The 22543-nt window shown below is 31.9% G+C and overlaps 1 protein-coding gene across 1 annotated transcript; it reads right to left on the reverse strand.

Annotated features, from left to right (window-relative positions):
* Nucleotides 1-5293: 5293 nt before the first annotated feature.
* Nucleotides 5294-19734, reverse strand: UBP5 (ubiquitin-specific protease 5). Its single transcript, XM_047309194.2, has 13 exons — nucleotides 19376-19734; nucleotides 17853-18104; nucleotides 17506-17650; nucleotides 17320-17379; nucleotides 17120-17215; nucleotides 16612-17013; nucleotides 13314-13454; nucleotides 13070-13240; nucleotides 9234-9494; nucleotides 8993-9138; nucleotides 7995-8570; nucleotides 5751-6024; nucleotides 5294-5630 (listed from the first exon to the last, which is right to left on the reverse strand). Exons 1-13 carry the CDS (start codon nucleotides 19510-19512, stop codon nucleotides 5487-5489), a joined length of 2805 nt encoding a protein of 934 aa, XP_047165150.1. The 5' UTR covers nucleotides 19513-19734; the 3' UTR covers nucleotides 5294-5486.
* Between the last annotated feature and the right edge of the window lie 2809 nt (nucleotides 19735-22543).

Below are 22543 nucleotides of genomic sequence, written 5' to 3' on the forward strand. Positions count from 1 at the left end.
TGTAAACTAGGATTTCCATTGATGAGATGACAGAGCGTGTTTTCTTCTTCTTTGTGACCATGGTGATTTAAGTCGACCCCTAAAATACGGGGTAATTAATTACTACTTGCAGGTTAGAGAATAAAGGATAAGGAGCCAATTAATCATGAAAGTAACGAAAGTTGCAGAAAAATGCACATACAACTGTATCCCAAAAAATAAAAAGCATAGAGAGACATTCTTCCACAAGTAAACAACAGTACACTAGCATGAAAGACAACTTCTACAAGTAGTTGTGTCGGTGCAGGGGAGCTTGCAGATGAAGGCGCGACGAAGAGGCTTAGGCGATTTAGGGTTCGTCACAGCACTCGCGATTTGGGATTTCGCTTGGCCGTGGTTCTCGATTGGTCGGAGCGAACTCAGTGTTCCAGCACGGTGTGATTTGGGATTGGGGTTGCTCGTGTTTTCTGCATTTGTCTGAGTTTCAGGTGATTCTGGGAATGCCATGGATGACTCGCGAGGAAGAAAAAAGGGCTCGGTTGTTTGATTCTTTGCAGGTGAAGAATGGAGATGCTTGCTTGATCTGCGACTTGGGCTATTGCGCGATTGGGGTGATGGTGCATGAGAAGCGAAACTGTGATTGCTCTGCCGGAGAAGATGAACAAAGTTCAAGCACAAGCAACGTGGCAGAGAGTGAATAGGCAAGTTGGCATAAGATGTGGCCTTGTCGTTTGCCAGATCAATAAAAAGTTGACGTCGTCCATTTTTAAGGACTAATATTACATGTTTCAATACTATGAGGACTAAAAGTCATCAAAGTTTTGAGTAAGGACTAAAACCAAAATCAGTGATACTTAAGGGACGAAAAACATATTTAACCCAAAAAAAAATCACTAAATGATGCTAGAAACTCAAAATAAACTCATTCTATTATTGTAATAAGATTAATTTTTTTAATTTAATTTACATTTACACATTATTACTTCCTTTATTTTTTTGATGACTTTAATATATTTCTTGTTTAGACATAATTACAATTATTGCTCATATTTTCAATATTGTTATGATTTATAATATGTATCAATTGTTTTCCTTTTATGTGTAATATTTTTATGTTCACTGTCAGTTTTATATGAATTTAATTACTTTATTATTTAAAGTAATGTAATTATATGAACTTGCTAAACATAAATTTAAGGTTTATTATTTAAAGTAATGTAATTATATCAACTTGATAAACATAAATTTAAGGTTTAATAGTCTTTCTTTTTTTTCAAATTTTGTTGAAGTTATGTTCCTCGAATTCTTTTATTTTCTTTTCAGTGTAGTTGTTATTTTCTTTTAAAAGGAATTAATATTATGTGTTTTATTAAATTGACGTTGATATAGTTTAGAAAAAAAACGAAAGGTATGAAATTATTGAATAATTTAACCATTAAAAAAATTATTAAATCTAAATTTATTTATAGATACTTTGTCCAGTAACGTCTTTTTAGAAATAGTATTTTTAGATTTATTCAGATTTTATAATGGAATTGTATTTTTTTTAATTTAAAATGTGTTTCAAGTTTCATTTATATTTATAAAAACTATTTTTTGTTCAATTTTATTTCAAAAACTTATGGATACTCATATGTATATAATCACATGATTGACAATCAATGTATAGCTCATATTCGACTCCAAATATGACAAACTTTTGAAGTTAACTTAAGTGATAAATGTTTAAATACTTTATAATATTTCTCTTTAGCTTATAAAGTCTCAGTTCTTCATATTAAGAGTACTTTAATCATTCATAGTCTAAACAACACGGTCTTGAATAAAAAATAACCATATTGTGAATATGTTGAAAAGTTGTAATATGAAATAAAGAAGAGGAATAAACCAACTAATATCATTCCAACCATTAATAACTTTGGACTTTGAAATAAGATGAACTAGAAGGAATTTGAATAATTCAGAAAATAAGAAAATAATTTTATCTAAAAGTCAAGATTCATTACATAAATTAATACTATATTGTCTTGAATCGTATGAAAGCAAATCCTTAACCCCTTGATTAACCCCTTGATCAAACAGAAAAGATTTGTGTATAGTAAGTTTTGAAAACTCGTATTAAGAAATTGAGCTCTCATAATATGTGACCAATTCATTAAACCACATATAAAATCTCAAGCAAACCTAATAATGTAAATAGAGTTTTCTTTTCAAATATTAGTCAAGCCAACCTTCCATTTAGACTTAGATGTTTGATTATACACTAAAAAAAATCAATAATAAATAAATAACTAAAATTTACAATTAAATTAGCAACTTAGATGTTAGTAATTGGGAATATTGTAAATAAAAAAAATAGTATATAATCTTTTGATTGTTAAATACTTTAGGATATATCATGATTTTCTCTTTTAACGAGAACAAATATAGAATAGGAAAAAAAATACATACTTATAGGATATCATCACTAGTGTAACAAAAGGTTACGACAACGATTATTTTTGACATTTGGTAACGATTTTTAAACCGATGTATATTCACACAAGGTAAAAGGGGAGGGAAGTTTGTCCCCTCATCAAATTGAAATAACCCATTTATGTAAATATCATCTAGAAGAAAGCAAAACATATTTTAATTATTTGACCGTCATTTGTTTCTTTTATTTTGTTATTTTTAAAGTTAAACATATTTTTAATTCTTAAATTTTAAGAAAGAAATGAAATTTTTTGAAACAATAAAATTTGAGTTTTAAATTTAAAATGTGTTTAACAAATAGAAAAAGCGGTTGTATTCAGAGGAGTAGATAAAGAAAGAAAAAGCTAACGCTGTTTGTGTTATTTAACGGAATGGACGACATTGATGCAATATTTACTAAGTGAGAATCAATTTCACACACTTTTAAAACGAGATACTGAATTGACATTATTCAACAAAACTAAAGACAAAATAGACTATTAAATCTAAGATTTATCATTAACAAGTAAAATCTTACAATTGTTATACATTTACCATAAAAAATGTGTATGTAATTCAACAACATATATTAATTTTTATATGAGCATATCAATAATTGCATGAATATAAAAAATACAAATATTTAAGATTTCATATGAATTACAAAAAAGAAATTCACTTTAATAATTTCTTAATTTAAATAATTCATTTAAAATTACTAAAATTTGAACATTTGAACTTATATACGAAAATAAAATTTAATTATAACAATTTAATATATATATATATATATATATATATATATATATATATATTCTACTTCTATTTTTTAATTGATTTTATTTTATATTTTATTTTTTAAAACAATATGATGCATTGACCAGATATAAATCGAATCAAACTGAAAGATTACAACTCTAAGAAGAAAATTAAATACAGGTAAAGTCAATTGAGTTATATCAGTTTGTTTGGCAGCTCTACATAGTTTAGTTTATAACAACTTATCAGTAGTTTCTCTCCCAAATCAATAAACGTTTTATCAATTACAACAATAAAAATATCGGAACGAATAACTACATGATTAAATTCAAACGAAAACCTGGGCACTCTTCCTTGGAAAAACAATTATTATATAAAGTACATATTAAAATTATTAAAATTATTCAGAAGGCGTTGAAGTGATAATAAAATTTTGATAGCGTTAAGGTTTAGAATTGGTGTAAAACAATAGACTAAATTCTTAAAAAGGTTTTTGTAAGACTAATATATTATTTGTTTTCAAGTAAAAATTTGTTTCTTCATTTTTTTTTTCACGGGTTGAACTGTAATATAGCATTAACACATGGTTTACCTAATTTTATTGTGTTTGACTTGCCAAAGCTAATCTTTTTATTTTAAGTAGCAAGTTCATCCAAAAAAGTTTGGAATAATTTTCAAGCATAAAAATATGTTCCAAACAAGTTATTTGTATTTGTTAAATCAAATGCATGTCTTGCTTTTGATATTGAACAGGTTTCATGATTGAGAATTGAGACAGACAAGATAAGAGCTCGATGTGCGTGCATGACAGTGGAACAGATTATGGTAGAGAAAGATGATGCTGATGACAACAAAAGAAAGGAAAAAAAAAAGAATATTTTGAAATTGTGATTTTGGTTTGGTTTGGATTAATTATATTATCTTTATAAATAATAATAATAATAAAGATTTTTGTGGCAGTTTTTCTCAGTGAGGGACCAAATGATAAATCTGTAACTAACTTCTAGCTTTCAAAGAGTAATTAAAGTGTTTGGCATGTTTAATGAAATCAAAACTTTTAATAAATAAAAATCAACTTTGTACTGCTGCGAAATTTATACCTCACTGTTTCAAGAATTTCTCCATCACCACTTACTAAAAAAAGGGAAAATACTAAGTTTATGTTTTTCATAAACTAAAATTAATTCATACATAAATTAATTATTTAAACTTTTCTTATATAATTTATTTAAGTTTATTTTATTGTGCATGAAAATAAGACAATTTTATTCTTTTCTTTTTTAAAAGTTGTTTAGAAGAAACTCATCTAAACGTACAACTTATATACCAGAACATGTTTAATTTTACTTAGTGTATGTAGGCTGTTTCATCCTATATTTTCAATTATTTCATTCTTTACCTTTAAAAAATTTTAAAATTTCAAAACTATCTTTTATAATTCAAAAAATCTTTCAGAATTTTTTTTATCCAATTTTAAAATTCGATAAAAGAAAATTCTAAAATTTGATGAAATTTTTTTTGTTTTCTTCATAGAATTTTAAAATCCAACAAAGTTTTTGAAAAATATTTTATCAAATTTTAAATTCGATAAACAAAAAATTCTTCATGAAGAAAAATATAATCCTAAAATTATTTTTGAAAATTAGAAGTGCAGTTTAAAGTTGCAGGGCGAAACAGCCGTGTATGTAAGTCTGAAGTAAATAATTACAAGTTTTAAGGACAAGATCTGTACGTGTGAAAAGAAAGACTATTGCGTAAATCCAACACCTTCTCTTTATGCTTTTGCATTGAAATGGAGAAAACTTGCTTTCAATGCCACAATCAATCACTCCATCTTTATATTTATGGTGTCACTAATTATATTCAGCTACGGAAATGCCTAATAACAGTACAAATACTTTGAACAAGTGAACAAAACACTTTTCCTCGAACCAAAGGTTGTCCAAAATTCAACTTCCACTTCCCCTCCCCAAAAGAAACACAAAAATACAATGATACTTTTGACACTCATTTAATATTATCCTTCAGAATCTTTCACCCTGACTTTTTCTTTACAAATACAAATATTCAATTTTGTTAAGACCATTTTTCTCTTATAATGTGTTATAAAATAGAAATTATTGATTACATACACTCTTGTATCAACAGGTTGATGCCTTTCATACAGTAAATCAAAATCCCCTAATTTAAGCCATACATTTGAAATTGTTCACCTACCTTTTACCGGAATTTTTCTGAAATAGTAAAGCATGAGATCTACTTCATATTATACATTAAACTTCCAACATGAAAGACTAGGCTCCATTGCTAATGGCTGCTTCCTCAGTCTTCACCCTCCGGTAAAATAGAACATAGGCAGCAGCAGTGTTAACCTCATCTTCACTTATCAGTGTTATGTGGCTGTCATCAAAATTGTACCACCTGTTCTCATCTAAAAGCTGCACATTACAAAAATATGAATCAGGCTGCAACATTGCTGAAAGGAAAGAGCATTCTAGGTGCTGAACCATAGACTAGAAATCAAAACAACTTCAATGGATTGAAATTTCAGAGTATACCTTGATATGTGCAGTGTAATGCCCGCTACCCATGCTACCATAATGATTTGTGAGGGCATACAGTTCGTACAGTTGCCGGCGAGAGTTGTTTTTGTTGGCTATGTAATTAGTTAAATCAAAATCATGAATGGGAAAGTTGACAAAAGTCTCCAGTTTATGCTTCATTGACCTGCTGTATGAAAACCTCTTCAAATGAATGACCAAAACCTCTGGGAGCCTCCACAAATCAAGCTTCTTGCTAGCTTGTCGTCTCTCTTTGCATTTGGGACAGTACCTATATCAGATTTAGATAAATTTAACATTAGCCACTGCCATTAAAGTATGAATTTATATATGTAAATAGAGAAACGTTTAATGCAAGAACTATTTCTGCAGTAGTAACAAACTTTTGCTTCGAGTCAGATTTTTGTTGCAATACAAGATCAAGCACGTAAACCATGTGAACGATTCAAATACAAAGAGACTAGTATGAAAATTCCTTTATTATAAGGTTGAAATTACCATGAAGACAGCTTGAGTGAAATAACACTAAGAATACAAATAAAGACTGCACCGTACAGCTAAAAACAGTTTCTTAATTGGGTGTTCCAATGATTTCATGCTTAGAGTTTTTCGCAGATTTTCTTTAGTAGTATTTTTTTCGGTCAAAAAGAGAGCCAGATTATAAAGGCCGAGTTATAGCTCATATTAAGGAGGAGCTCGCTAAGCAAAAATGTTTTCAAAAGAAATGTACTGCAAAAAAAAATGATAAAGAGAAGCAGGGCTTTGATAACCCATAGTTTCGGTCTGGTTTCTCATCCATAGATGTGTTTCTTAAGTCCTTGTGTTTCACAGATATGGACAAAGGTTTTGAGCATACTTAAATGTTTGATTCATGTTTCCTTTTTTCTAGTTAACTGTCTTTCGAAATTCCTGGGAGGTTGAGTTATTTTAATAAGCATTTTTAAGCAAAATTATGGGCTGTTTTGCTATTAAATTTTACAGATTTAAGGCTTAGAGAAGAACTAAGAGAAGATCAACTCACATGGTGATCTTTATTTCATCTCATTGATTTCCCCCTCAAAACTAGGGATGGTTATGTCTTGGCATTTACTTTTGAATTGCTTTGTCATTTGTTTAGAATTTTCAATTTCAAATTTATTCTTGCATAAAGTTATAGTTATAGTTATAGTAGTAATTGGTCGGTAATTAACACAACACTTGGTGTGTTGTTTGCCATGCACACTTATGTCTTAACAAGTGTATATTAAGAAAGCATAAAAGAAATCAGACAATCAATAAATCAGAATGCAGAAAATTCCTTTTGAACAATATTGTATTTAAAACACTTAATGTAGTTCAAAATCCAATTCCAGAATAAATTTAACACAATTTCAGATCTAAGCTATAATAACTTGAAAATATTAGAAGATAACCCACACAAGTTATGGAAAACACCTAGATGAGAATTCCTCTAACATAATCTACATTAACTGCTCCACCCGGTGACCAAATAAAGGATAGTGCACCTCATGCTAGAAAAGTCAATGTTGTTGATCAATATTTACATTTACTCTTAATACAATACAAATAACCCTTCAAACTAAGAAGCACGTTAGTGGTCAAATCCAATTGTTTCTAAAGTGGGTTATAACTCTAACACAATCTCACAAAACCAGCATACCATTTATATATTATAATTTGGGAAAATGTCTCTTTAACAACTTTTTTTGACAACTTTTTAACAACAACCTATGTGGTAACTTGTGATTGATCCATTTCAAATATACGGACCAATAAAATAGTGGCACATCGTCTGTTGGCAAAAAGTTGTTAAAATATCATGGCCCTATAATTTGATCACATCGACTACACTCACTCGTGCCAAGGATTGAACGTCTCAAATAATAGAGAAGACCTGATAGTGGATGACACAAGGCCTAACAAAACTTACTAGAATAGACTTTGATAAGCTCTAATATCATTTTAGAAAATGAATTTTAAGTATAACTCAACTTTATTAAATTAGCTTCTAAAGTGAGCTTTGCAGTCATTTATATATTATAATTTAGTCATATTTACAGTCCATGTGAGATCTCCAACAGCTTTTGTTGTGCAAAGTAGTCAACTTTTTAGGAAATATGTAATTAAAACGGGTTATTTACAGATCTAGCACACAACTATTAATGCACATTCCAATTCAATGCTTGTTAAATAAGATTAAGAAAGATATGAAGAACAAAATGAGCTGCGTGATAAACTAACCACATATCTTCAGGCACCAGAGGTTCTTCCCGCAGAAAAGCTTCCAAGCAGGTGTACAAGGAGAGAGGTTCAGTACGAGCTTTCTTGGTTACAGGCCCATATTTTAAAACTTCAGGCAAACTCTCAATTGGATGAGTATCATACTTCTCCAGAAGCTTCTGAGACCAATCAATATACACTAAAACTTTTGGAGATGATTGAGGCAGTTTAACCACTTTCTCCTCGCCCATTGAAAGATCAATGCAAGCATTGTTATCACCAACCAAGAGAAGAGGTAGTGTTGGCATTGATGGTGCCTTTGAATTGGTAAAATCCTTATTTAATGAGTTTGACACCACGTTGCCAGCACATGCAGCATCATGAGTATTACTGCATTCATCAGGTTCTGTTTTTGGGATGCTCGCTTCAGAATTAGTAGCTTGTTCTACATTACCACCTCTCCTTAGCAGAGGGGAAAGAATACGATTAACCATTACTTGTATATCACCTCTTGTGACTGTATCATCACATGAAATCAATGAAACAATAGGTGTTCCATACGGTTTCCATCCAGATATGACATGTGAGTCACTGCTCCTAAGAAAATTACAAACAATATATCAGAAAGCAGAGTAACAAACAACATACAAAATTATGCTAAATTTGGTTTTTTAAGGCCCATATGACATGATATCATGGCCACGCGACTGCTAGTTAAATATTAATGGATCTACACCAAATAGACAAGATCGGATCGAATCAGCACTATGTAATAGTCAAAATACCTTATTGTGGTTATTAAACATGACACTGTTTTCCCAAATCCTAAAACTAGTAAAAGACAAGTCACATGGAGACAAAAGTAAGCATCATTAAAGGTACTAATATGACAAAGCAAGTTCAATTCTTTATCAAATATAACTGTAAGCATATCATGTAAATTTAGAAATCACATACTGCTCTCTTCTTTGGCAAATACAATTGTAAGCATATCAAGTAAATTTAGAAATCACACATACTGCTCTCTTCGGCGATGTATCAACTGGAGATACTTTGTGTTCTTGTCTGTCTTTGGAATCTTGTAAGCAGCAAGACGCTCATCATCTTTAATAGTAGACAAATGAACAGGATCTTCCAAATATCTATGGATCAAATGGTTTCGTACCTGTTAATAGCACATCAATATCACACTCAATTAAAATAAAATATATGCAATAATTCCAACAAATACATTTAAGTTATATTCTAGATGGTGCGTACCTCCACAAGCAATAGCCTCTCGTTGTGCTTCAATGAGCAGGCATTACTAAGTGCCTGGATGAGATCCTTGATTCGTCCCTGCTTAGGGACAGTTACTGTACAAGGAGATGGAAGGGCAGCCCCATCACAAGCAAAGACTGTCACTGTCATGGTTCTACTGGCAGTGGAGGATTGGAGTGGCAGGGAAAGGTACATAAAAGGATCAAATGTGACAGACACTTTATTGCAAATTGGACAAACCAAAGTTGACTTGTATTGTCCCTGTGAAATGAAGAATTATCAGAAACATATCCAAGTTAGTGAACTTGAGCAGGACACATAAAATGTAAATGTATATCATGCATAAACAATTATTAATGGATAATCAGGAAAGCAAAGTTGATATTATGGACCAAAATTAGCATCATTGAAAATTGATGCCTACAAGAGTATAATTTACATAAATCAGATATGTAGAGTATAATTTACACTAGTAGAAAACACCATGTTGTCTCTTATCATATAATTACCCCTCCCTCTAGATGAGCTAGCCCTTTTTGTGAAGTTCAAAATGCTCAAAAGAAGAATAATTATCATTGTCATGATAATCCTGTAAACCTTTATTCGTATCTTGTTTTTGTCGCCCAAACCATTATTTTTATGCCCAACACATTCACCACAACCCCATGCCTTCTTCCCTGTAAATTCCCCCTCCAAAATTCATTTTGATCATTTCAAACAAGTTGTTAGATGTAACGGATTTAAGTCCATCTCTTTGTATTTTTTTATTTATACATACATAACTCTATGTGCTCAATACAAATTAAGGGTTCAGCCTATGTCTCCTTCTCTTTTATTTTAACATGGTATCTAACCCTAGGTTTACTCTTTACCTCCCTAGTGAACAGTCTTTCCATTGATGCTAAATTTTTTTCGCAGAAATTGTTCCTTTTAATTTCCAGCTTTACTCTTATGTTAGCTCCAGCCGCCACCTCCCAGCTTCTGCCTCAACCTTTGTTTTGTCCTGTCATCATACTGCCAACACAGTACTTTTCACCGTACTGCCACTGTCATTTGGTCTGGCAACCACCATGCCGCGATTAGAACTCCGATGCGCCTCCACATGCCTCCTTAACTTTTGCCACTGCCGTTCGTGCTGGCAGATCTGGCCCACCCTTCAACAATGACCACCACTACTTTATGGTGTTTCGTGCTTATGACACATTCAAATGTTTGGGAAGAGACCAAACTGTTATACACCAATGATACTCAATGTCTTTATGGTGTTCATCGATATCCTAAATGTTGTTGCTCGCAAATGTCTTGATGGTACAATGACTAAATATTGGGTACCATGACTTTAATAAGGTATTATCTCCTGCCTCCACCATCTCAAGAACTAGAGCAATGATCAAAGTTATTCATGTTGTTGGCTTGACAGACATGAGCTTCTTGTTGATTATTCACATGTCCGTGATTAAATTTTGGGGTCCCTAGTTGTGTCTACCTCTACTTCCGCTTGTTCCATCCTACTACGTTTGCCGAGTAAGTCAACCATTTAAATAACTTCTAATGACTCTTCTGCTTTGGTATCTCAGTGTGATGATCACAGTGGCCCTTGCAAGCCAAGCAAAGGTCATCACAAGTATGAACATTGTCATAGGCTAGGTCACAAAATTGACATGTGTTATGCCTTTCATGGTCATCCTCTTTGATATGTCGTGGTTTCCCAAGCTACTCCATTGCAACCATTTGATTAGGGTCTCACTTTATTTGATAATTCAGGACAGCCTATTATCTTCAACAAACTTCCTAAATGATATAAGGACTGTTAGAACTCTAGTTCCACTACCTTATATTGCACACACAAGTACGTCCTTTGCTAACCTCACTCACTCCAATTCTCTTGGCCCATGGGATTTAGACTCAAGAGCCACCAAACACATTATTAGTAATAAATCTTTTTTTCTTTTCTTTGTCTACTTTCGGTTATTTACCTTATGTTACCAAGGCCAATGGCTCTACAACCACCTCACATGGTGTTAGAACTATTCATCTTCTTCCTTTTCTACATATTGATAATGTTCTTTATGTCTAACTCTCCATTTAACTTATTACGCCTTAGTCATCTCACCCATTGCCTTGATTGTATTATAGCATTTACGAAAGATTTTGTTCGTGTACAAAACCGAAGTTTAGGATGGATGATTGGCATCAAATGTTAGTCTCATGATTTTTATCATCTACAAATATTTGCACATGTTGGTTTGGTGATGGATTCTCCCTATAATTCATGCTCAACTTGGTCATCCTAACCTTGCCAAGTGGCGACAACTTGTTTCAAGTTTGTATAAGTTGTCAAGTTTGTCTTGTGAGTTGTGTCAATTTTGAACTCAGTCGAAGTTCTTTCCTTAGAAGTATCTCACAATGTGTTTTATCTTCTTTTACCTTAATTCACTCTGACATTTGGAGACCAGTCAAATTTAGGATTTCAATATTTTTGTAACTTTTATTAATGATTATTCAAGATGTACTTTGTTATTTTTAATGACAATTGGATATTGATGGGCCTGAACCTTTAAAGTTGGGCCTAATGATGAAGATGATTGCTTTAAAGCTACACTCAAATATGTGATCTAGATTATTGTAATATATTTTCACCCAACATAACAAATGTCTGCCCTTTCCTTGCTATGGTTGCCATTTGCCACTAGTATCTCCATTAATTAGATATTAAAAATGTCTTTTTTCATGAAAAATTATAGTAGTGATTTACAAGGAATAAATTGTGTTGCTGAAGAGAAGTGTGGCTTAGTACATAAATTGTGTCGATCTTTCGTATGGATTAAAATAATTTCTAAGAGATTGGTTTGGAAAATTTAGTCACTTTGTAAAAGACTTTGGGTTGAAACAAAGTAAAGCAAATCATTCGGTTCTCTTTTGTCAAATTTCTCCTGGGAAGTGTTTACCAAACTGCGTATGTGAACAGCATAGTTATTACTAGAAATGGTGTCCTTAAAATTTCCCTAAAAAAGCATTTGTTCACTCACTTTTAGAAGACCAAAGAACTGTGCAACTTAAAGTACATTTTTTGTATTAAGAAAGCTCAATCATAGGAAGGCATTGTTATCTTACAGAGAAATGTCTTAGATATTTTGGACAAAACAAGCATGACTGAATGTCAACCGGTTGATAGCCCTACAGATCCAAATAAAATATGAATGACAAGGCAAGGTGAACCTTTCTCAAATCCACAAAAATATGTCGATATGTCGACACACATCATTGAGTTTGTTAGGGTACGATTGTATTTAATTTAAAAAGCTAGATAACAGAATCGTGAAAAGTTTCTAAGATGTTGATGTGTCAACACCTACATCAAATTTTCAGAATGCTAAGAAAGATTATCTGAATGGATAGAATGAGACCTTAAATTATATCTAGAAGTAACAAAGATACAGCTACAAAAAGGGATGATATATGATTGAGTGGCAGGAGAAGATTCATATGCAGGATTCAGATTAGCTGTAAGCAAATATTCAAGCAGCCAACAATCAGTCTCAGGATACAAGATATTTACCAATTGAATGAAAATCTAATTTAGCAACATGGAGATAGTAATACTATTTGCATGTGCAGGCACACACGCATGTTGAATTGTCGTGATGACAAAGAAACCAAAAATTTCAGTTAAAAATCATACTTAGACAGACTGAATTTATAGTAATATTTATTATATGGCATTCAATGCAGCATTTCCAGTTAACCATGCAAGTTAAAGCTGTTTCTGACATGCTGATACTAAGCCATTAACAGTGACACGGTAAAAAAATTTACTAATTACTCGTTTGAGTTACCTGGCATACATCAACAATTATGGAATCATTACGAGAAATATGATTTGCCCAATATTCATCAGCCACTTCTTCATCAGGTCTACCATCAGCATCTCGAGACTTTATATATGGTTTGTGTTTTACTCGATTCAAGTCTTCATGAAGACCATCAAGAAGAAATGCCAAAAGCTCCTGAAAATAAATAATAAATATTACCACAGACTACATAGAAATTGGATGGCAAAATTTCAGTTATCGAGCAAACCTGAGAATCATGTTGATTGTGCCCACTGAACTGAGGAGCAAAGCGAACAAGCTTTGTTTTAAAGGGCCGAGGAGCAATTGGGGTTCGTCCAGGTGCCCATAGCTTTCGAAGCAACTCACCAAATGCTAGGGCTAGTTCACCCTACAAAGTGAAAACTTTCATTTAGAACAATACTTCATAATTATAACACATCAGTTATCATAAGGTAAACAATCATTTCCTAAACAAACCAAGTCATTGAAGGATGGCCCAGTCATGCACAAAATGTTCAATCCAAATGTAGGCATTCAATGAATATGAAGACAACCCAAGATAATAACTCTCTTCTAAATGGTATCAACAAAGACCATTCTTTTCATATATGTTACCGTAGACATCAAGTCAAATATTCTTCATTTCAAAATAACATGAAATACAACCCAAAATACTAGCCTCAATGAATATCAGAACAATAGAATAAAAAAAGCATTTTTTCCCTTATACTAGTCAAATAGGTGTCTTGTCACATATTCCAAATGGTATCAATGGAGACCATTATTTTCATATACGTTACCATAGACTACGAGTCAAATATGCTTCATTTCAAACAAGGTTATCAAATTCAAGAGTTTACGTAAACTCGTGAGAGTCGAGTAAACTCGACTCGTAAACTCGTAAGAGTTTACTTCAAATGAAAAAAAATTATATAAATAATATCTTAATTCAAATAAGTTTACAAAATTATATAACTTTACATAAATAAAATTTATAGTTATATTGTTCATAAAAATAAATATTGTAAAACATAAATACTTAGATTATTGTCATTAATTTTGATGCATTTCATTAAATATATAACTTTCAAGCTCGCAGAATCGCGAGTGATTCTACACGATCCTACCAATTTCCCAGTCGATTCTACCGAGTTTACGCAGAAAACGAGTTTACTTCCGAGTTAACTCGGAAGCCATGTCTGGGAACGTAAACTCGTACAAGAGTTTACGAGTTAATTCGAGAGTTTGATAACCATGACTTCAAAATAACATGAAATATAACCAAAAATAATAGGCTCAACAAAAAACAGAATGGAATAAAAAAGGCATTTCTTTGTCAGTTAAACAACAGAAATAAGATATTTAAAAAGGAACACTCTTTCCCCAAGGTTAAGACTTAGACTTAGGCTAGGCATATATGCATTAATGGACCTCCTAGTTTTAGGGGCCGAGGGAATACATTCTTCCCTCTAGAATTCAATTTGAACAAATAGGAAGAGGACGGTATTCAAGTTGAAACCGAATGAAAGCATTAAAAAGTGCACTTAAGCCATATTAATTATAAAATTTGCCTTCAACTCTAAAACTAAGGTTTAGGTATAGCATCTCTCCACACTCTGCCAAGTAGTGGAATGGTGGAGAGTTAGTTACATGAGAGAGAAAGCTGATTACTAGTATCTTATACATGAGCCGATGCAAATAATTGAGGGTTGGGAGAAATTTTTTGTATAGAGAAATGGTATATATCATGTGATAGAATCCTCTAGTGCGTATATGCACAGATAAGGAACATAACATGTCACACAAAGCATTAAATAGGGATGGACCCAAGCCCATATACAGAATAATACTATAATATATCTAACCTACAGAATTTACTGTGAGGAATTTCCTATCAGACCTCTGAAGACCAAGTGGTCAAGAGCTCAATAGATAAAACCCAAGCTCAAGAGAAATCAAGACTATATTATTGATAGAAAAAGATTAAAAATATTACTAGGGGGGCCCTTATATTCGTAGAGCAATGCTCTCCAAATATGACATAAATTCTCTCTACCTTACCCTTACAATGTATTGAAATAGGGAATTTCACTATTCCAAGGAAATTAAAATAAAATTCCAATTCAAATTGTTTCATTTTTCAAATGTTTTGTATAGAAAGAGCAATTCAAATTTATTGAACTTTAATTTTATTGTTTATATAGATTATTTCAATTACGACCAAATACAAAAAATTATTTTAACATTAAACAATATTTAATAATTCATAAATAACAATTGGCAATATCTATCAATCGACCTGGTCTAGGTTTATTTTTGGCAGAGCTTCTTGAAAAATTTTGAACTAAAGTTTTTCTTTGGTCAAGGTTATTAATTATTGAAATCAACCACAATTATTTTGGATGACATATGAGACCAGGTTATTTTTTTTAACATCATTGATCAAGTTTATTTTGTGGTCAAATTTTTGAATAATGTCTACTGAAAAATTCCCTCACTAACATGGGTCGAAAGCTTCCTCTGTCATCATTAGAAAAATAACAATTGACTTTGGCTTGAAAGATAACCTAGACGATGTTGACCAAAAATTAACCACAATTGACTTTGTCTTGAAAGAAACCCTCATCAACATCATTTTGAAAAAAAATTGTTGAGTTGATGATGCTCTAACCTGGGCCAAGCCAACAACATCCATATTGAGGGTGACTGATGACATCCCTATTGAGGCTTCAATTAAGGAACCTTTCCCATATATATACATATATATGGTTCTGACCTCAAGTCTACAGACATAGCATCACTAGAATCTGTTAGATATATTATCTTGATCTTATCTTTATTTTTTATCTTTAGTTAGTTTGTTATTATTCCTTATTCGTATTTTGAGCTTAGTTCATATTTCTTCTATTATAAATAGAGTACCCTCGGGAGATTAATTTCATACATAATTTTTCACTATATTCAACATAGTATCAAAGTCAGGTTCCAATCTTGGGACCTATGGGTTATTTGTATATTCAACCCAAAAGACATTAATCTCATATATAGTCTTTAACTATATTCAACCGAGTCAATCACTACATTTGAAGTATTATTCGCTTTGGAGTTTAATGCCTCCATCACAATTTGTCCCTTAAAAATCTCCTTAGTGAGGAAAGTGTATATGAGTTACAATTGATCTAGACTCTTAAACAATGTGAGATTTATGGGTATCAAAACAAGCCACCAATGGTGGTTTAAGAACAAGAGTAGCCTTCAACCCTCTATTTTGTTGCCCACAATCACTATCAACGTTCCAACCTAGAGTCTGTTAAGGGAGCAAGGTGTACATAAGTTGCTTTTGACCTCAACTCTTAAGCAATGTAGGACTTATGGGTGTATCAAAACAAGCACACATACATATACATATATATACACACACATAACAAATTCTGTAAATAACCTTTTACCTCTAAACCAAATCCTTGTTCTTAGAGTATCCCTAATAAAAGTACATAAATAAGAGGAAACAAGTTCATGCTTACAGCTTTTTAGATGATACTTACAACCATGCCCAATGGATTTTGCCAATTTATCTCTCGGTGATAGTCTTCCCTGAAGTATCTAGCAAATTCTGGTGTATGAACAAGGCATTGTATTGCACTATTCATGTAACAGGTATTGCCAAGATTCAGCAACCCGGTTAGACCACCAAATGAACCTCTTGTGGTGACACCACTGGTTCCATAAGGGTTTTCGATGTCTCTGAGTGGAGAATTTATGTTTAGAGATGAAGAAAGGTCTGCATTGTAGCCTCTAGATGCACCTTTGCTAGCAGATAAGCCACCGGCAATTGATAAGCTCGACTTTGGAGGTTCCACAAGAGCAAAGTTTGCCTCCCTCAATGCAGAACCGTTTTCTTGAGCAAAACTTGTGTTGTTTGAATTGTTGATGACCTCAACAAGAATCTGCATGAATGTTTTCAATAGTCAAAAGAAAAACAGGAGTGATAAATTGAAGTGTATAAGCATGAACAAGAGGAAGACTCCAATATAAAACTTAGTGAAGACTTACATCTTGGTCCATTTGTAAATTAGCATCATCGAGAGTTTTGTCCATGTCATTCATCAAAGCATGCTTCCGACGGGAATAGTAATCCCATATACACACCTAAAGTAGAGGTAGCTATTTCTCACTACTTGCTAAATATAAAAGAAAAAAAGAGAAGCTTTCAAAAAAATTAGAATATCAAGAAGGAAAGATGAAGTCTTTACTTGGTCTGGCGGAAGATCAAATATTTCACAAGCTTTTCTGTGAAGCTGTCCAATGGTTTCCTGCTCAAAATATCTCAACTCTAAGGCAGATATAGCATGCAACCTGAATTTTACTAGCAAAGGAATGACAAGGATGCTAAAGATATATTTATCAAATATCATGACTAATATTTTATCACATCATACCTTCTTGCTTATTCTTATAGCAAAACGGTCATTTTTTGGCAACATAAGCAATTGAAGCCGCAAAGGATACACCTCTACTGCCAATTCTGTCTGGGAAAAACCTGAACTGATAACTTTCCTTGCCAATGTAGGTCCACCACCATACCTAGTCAAGAAGGGGGGAAATTTTCAGGCACCTCATAAAGCACAGTTAAGGGATTAGTCATCTTTGAGTTTGTGTCAATTTATAGATTCTTCAAAAACCATGAGAATCAAGAAATTCAAAAAGAGAATCATAAATACAGTATGGCGCTTATCACATTTTTGAAGAACCACATATGACCTATGTGACAAGTAGACAATCTCACCATCTAAATAATTGATCCCATACTTCTTGGGGAAGTAATACATAGTCACGGCCTTCTAGAAGAGTATCATGAATCTCAATACCCATACCAGAGTCTTCTGACACAGTATCATCAATCAAATCAGAATTATCAATACCAGCTGGCCTCTTTAAAGCACTTGAGTTGGCTAGATCATGTTCAGATAAGGAAGATCCATCATATGAAGTGTTTGACTGGTCTTGGTTCACATATTCAATCCAATATTGCCACCATCTGCATAAAAACTATCAGAAACAACTGCCTTCTAATTCTGTATAATTAAATAAATGTGGAGGTATTCATTCAAACTAAGCCAGTCCGTCTATAGCCACAAATGAATATTAAAGGACAAACTACAAAGCATTTCCGCTTCAAGGTTATTGTCACTAATTAAAAGAAAGAAAAAAAAAAGGAAACAGTCTCTATGGGTTTCCACCAACAGTCAAGAAGAAAGGTATTAAAATTTATTTTCTTTTCACGCACAGTTTTTTGTCCTGAGATGTTTGTTACGTGCAAATCAACATTGGAAGCAGCTCAACTTTAATTGCTTTTAAATAGCCAAGTAGCTCATTTCCTTAGGAGTAAACTGTTTCCCGTCCTAGGGAAACATTGGTATGAAAGGTTCATATAGTGAAGCAGTTTCTTATTGTTTGGAGTATAGGCACTAAGTGTAACACCTATATTTTGCAGAGGGGTGCAATATTTATCATTTCTGTAATATGCCATACTCATACACACAAACAACAGAACATCCCCGCCTCAGGTTTAACAACTTACTGAACTGAATAAAAGCCTAGTCCTTGAAGTTTACATTACAACGATAAAATGCAAGTCCAAGCAAAAATGCAACCAAGGGATTCGAATAAGTCTTCGTTGCACAATCAGCAGCAAAAAACTGCTTGACCCAATACCTCCTAAGTTCATAAGGTTAAAATTGAACCAGCTCAATAACCCTGCCCCAAGCAAATTGATTTACAGTACATACTTATCGGATATCAAATTGTCATGGAAAATGGGTTCATACAACCTAGTCAGAGTATTATCATTTTCCCATTATTCAAAATGCAACTTTCTTACAAAAATAATTTAACAGAACCCAGTCAGAGTATTATCTTTGTTAGAGAATGGTTACAACAACTATCACAGTAAAATTACTCTCTCCCCCCACCCCTCTTATTGGACAGGGGTGTTGAGGGTTACGGGTAGTTATAATCAAGGAATCATCTTCATTGTTCAATAGATTAAACCAGTATAAGATTATTGCAATATTCACTTAAAATCCATCCCGAAACTCCCAAAAAATTCCACTCCAATGACTATATAGAGTGAAATCAGGTCAGAAAATCGAGGGCAAAGAAAGAGGAAGATCTAGAAAATTCGGGGTACTCCATTTTGCCAACAGAAGGAAACATTGGCATAATTTAAGAAAAAACAGAAAAGGTGTGAACTTTGGGTGTGATTTAGGGTAGCCAGTTGCAAAAGTGAGGGAAAGAAGAAGGAAGAACCTCTGAGTGATTAAGAAGAAGGTGTCTCCTTCTTTGCTGTTAGCCTGGGCAGCAAGAGCAATGTCTTTGATCATGATCCTCTCCTCGTCCGGACTCAGCTCAGAGACACTGCTGCCACCCACCGAGACCTCCATCATCTTCTTCTCTCAACTCAACCCAATTTCCTCTTTCTCTTCTCTTTCTCTTGCCTTAGACAAGCCAGTTTCAGAGGAAAACGACAACAACGACAAACAACGGCGGGTCTCTCGCTTATATTCGCGTCTGACTCCGGTTAGCCGTGGCGGGCACCCCCTGGTCCTATGAAGTTTTACACAATCGCAAGTTTGTTTCCCATCAAACTGTGGAGATTTTACTTAGGTTACACAATCCCACACTTTTTATTCTCAATATCTCTTTCTCTATACACTTCCATGTTCAAAATGTGAATACAATTTTGTCTTTAAAATTTTAAAAATAATCGATATAATCATTTTTAATTAATTTTTTTAGAATTATCAAAAGTCTTTGTTAAATTATGGATGAGGTTAAATATCTTTTTATTTTTTAAAATTTTTAGTAAAAGTTAAAATTACTTTTTTTTTAATTTTAGACTAATTTAATTGTTTTAGTCAAATACATTTGATATTTCAAAAAAATATTTAAAATCGCAAAATTTTGTTATAACAACACACGAAACTAAATTAGTACAAAATTTTGAAAAAAAAATCATTTTTATTAAAAGTAAAAATAACAAAAACAGATTTAAGAATATTTTACGATGAAAAAGCAATAAAAGCTTTTTTATGTAGGTTTTATGGTTTTTTAAGGTTCGATAAATAAATAAATAAATATATATATATATATATATATATATATATATATATATATATATATATATATTGCTTATAATTTTATATTATATGATATGATTATTGTTAAAGAAGATAATATGTAATAGAAATGAACACAAACTTTGTATTGAAATATTGCACATAAAATTTGTAACGGAGATCTTTAATTAATATATATATAGGTAATGGGTATTTAATTATTCGTTTCTTAATTAAATGTGTATGGGTATCATTGTGTCCAACTCAGAAGCATCTTATATCTTTAATAATTATTAATGATTTTTTTTTAAATTCAAGTAATTAAAATAAAGTTATTAGTGAAAGAATTCTGAATTAGTGAATTATTTTCAAAATTTGATTTCATATATTTTTATTTTATTATTTACATATTAATTTTAATTAAGTTAATTTTTAAAAAGTATATTGTAACATCTTATTTTTTACCAAAAGAAATGTAAAATTTAAGAATATAAGTTTGTTTTGTCTGATCAGTGGTGTAATATAAAAATATTAATCGATTCTTGAAGAAACAATGTAATAAAAATGCACAGTGACAGTGTCATAAATACTAGAAACCACATTACATCGATGGTTAGATCTAATTGATGTAATATCTCCTAAATTAAAAAACATATTAATATGTTATTTTTTTAATAGAAAAACATAATACTAAGTTGTTCAATAGAACGAATGTAGTGTACCTTTTAATGCGCTTGTACCTTCTTCCCTTTCATTTCCATAACTTATCGTCTTCTCTCGTGCCTTCGTCTTCTCTTCACCATTCTCACGCCTCTCTCATTTTCATATCCATTCTATTTTGCAGAACCTCCATTGTTACATTTACCTTTCTTCATAAGAGCCTTCACTAAGCCCTGCATTTTGGGCCTCCATTTTTGTCCTAGATTTCACTCGCTGATAAACCCTTATTGTTGCTAAGAAGCTTCATTTCCACTATTTAGAAAAACTTCTTTGGTTTGGTTTTTGCCACTAGTTTCATTGATGTCACCCTTCACCGTTGAGAAGCATCCACAATGAATATTCGCAAACGAAGACTCCCTTTAGGAAATACTCTAATTCTATTTTAAAGTTCTCAAATGGATCATGTATGTATAGATGAAAGAGAAGTTAAGTTATTGTACATATTGTTTTCAATTTCGTATTTTATTTTATTCTCTTAACGTTGACATTAATTTTTACTTTACATTGGAGCATGTTATGAGTTAGTTATCATAGTTGAAATCTTCTAAAAATCTTCATGATTAAGTATTTCAAGTAAAGATGTCATATTTGAAAGTATGTTATACATGTTCCTTTTTACTGTAATGACAAAACAAAAAATATCTTCAACATTTATTATTTTAAAAGACATTTCTTCAATGTTTAATCATAAATCCTTCAAAGTCATTTTATATTTATCACTTGTTATGTCTAAAAAATCTAACTTAGTCAAGTCTATTTTGTCTTAGAGTTTAAACTAAGTGAGAGGAGTCTTTTAGTTCAAGAGAGAGTGTTATTTTCATAGTCAATGAAAGAGAGAAAAAAGCGAGAAAATTTGTTAGCATATTCACTGAAACATCTTAGTAAAAGTATGATTCTGCTTTATTCACTGTTGGATCGAGCTGAAACTTTGATAGAAGATTCGCAACATATGATTCTTCATTTTTATCATTGAGATCCTCAATTGGAGGTCTATGGTTAAAGAAATCAATCTCACACTATTGCTCTATTATAGGTCTTTCATTTTTTGTCCTCTATATTTGAGAGCATTATTGCTTTAATGTATTAACTAATTATATGCATTGTTTATACTTTTGATTTGACTCTCTTGCAAGTTTGAGGGAATTATTTCCGGTGCATAGTTTGGTATTTTTGGTTGTTTTGTTCTATTTCCCTTATTAATGTAGCATTAAAGCTCTTTGTTTTAGGGCTATATTTACTTGTTTCAATGATGAAGATAAATATCAAGATAATTGCTTTAAAATGTACAAATTATAATATGTGGAAGGGCAAGATAAGAGGTTTATTATTTGTGAAGAAATTGCACTTTTTTATCTTTACGACACAAAAGTTAGAGTCTATGTTTGATGAAGAATGAGACTTTGAACATCAAAATGTGTGTGGTTTTATTAGGCAATACATAAAAGACAATATTTATAATCAGATTGAAATTTAATAGAAGCAAGACCCAATTTGGCCCAACAGAAGAATATATCATGATCAACTATACCATAAAATAGTATTATATATAGGACAATTTGTTTTTCCCTTATTTTGTTAGGTCATCTTTTATGTATATATATTACCTTTTACAAAAGGAAATATAGAACAGTGAATTCCT

The sequence above is a fragment of the Vigna umbellata genome, chromosome 5 (genome assembly GCF_029865625.1).
Source record: "Vigna umbellata cultivar VRB3 chromosome 5, Vumbellata_1.0, whole genome shotgun sequence".
Taxonomy (NCBI): domain Eukaryota; kingdom Viridiplantae; phylum Streptophyta; class Magnoliopsida; order Fabales; family Fabaceae; genus Vigna; species Vigna umbellata.

Coding starts and splice junctions, on each gene's coding strand:
- UBP5 (XM_047309194.2), bottom strand. CDS start 19,512: ATGATGGAGGTCTCGGTGGGTGGCAGCAGTGTCTCTGAGCTGAGTCCG. Junction 17,216..17,319: donor TTGATCTTCCGCCAGACCAA/GTAAAGACTTCA, acceptor CCTCTACTTTAG/GTGTGTATATGGGATTACTA. Junction 13,241..13,313: donor ACAATCAACATGATTCTCAG/GTTTGCTCGATA, acceptor ATTTATTTTCAG/GAGCTTTTGGCATTTCTTCT.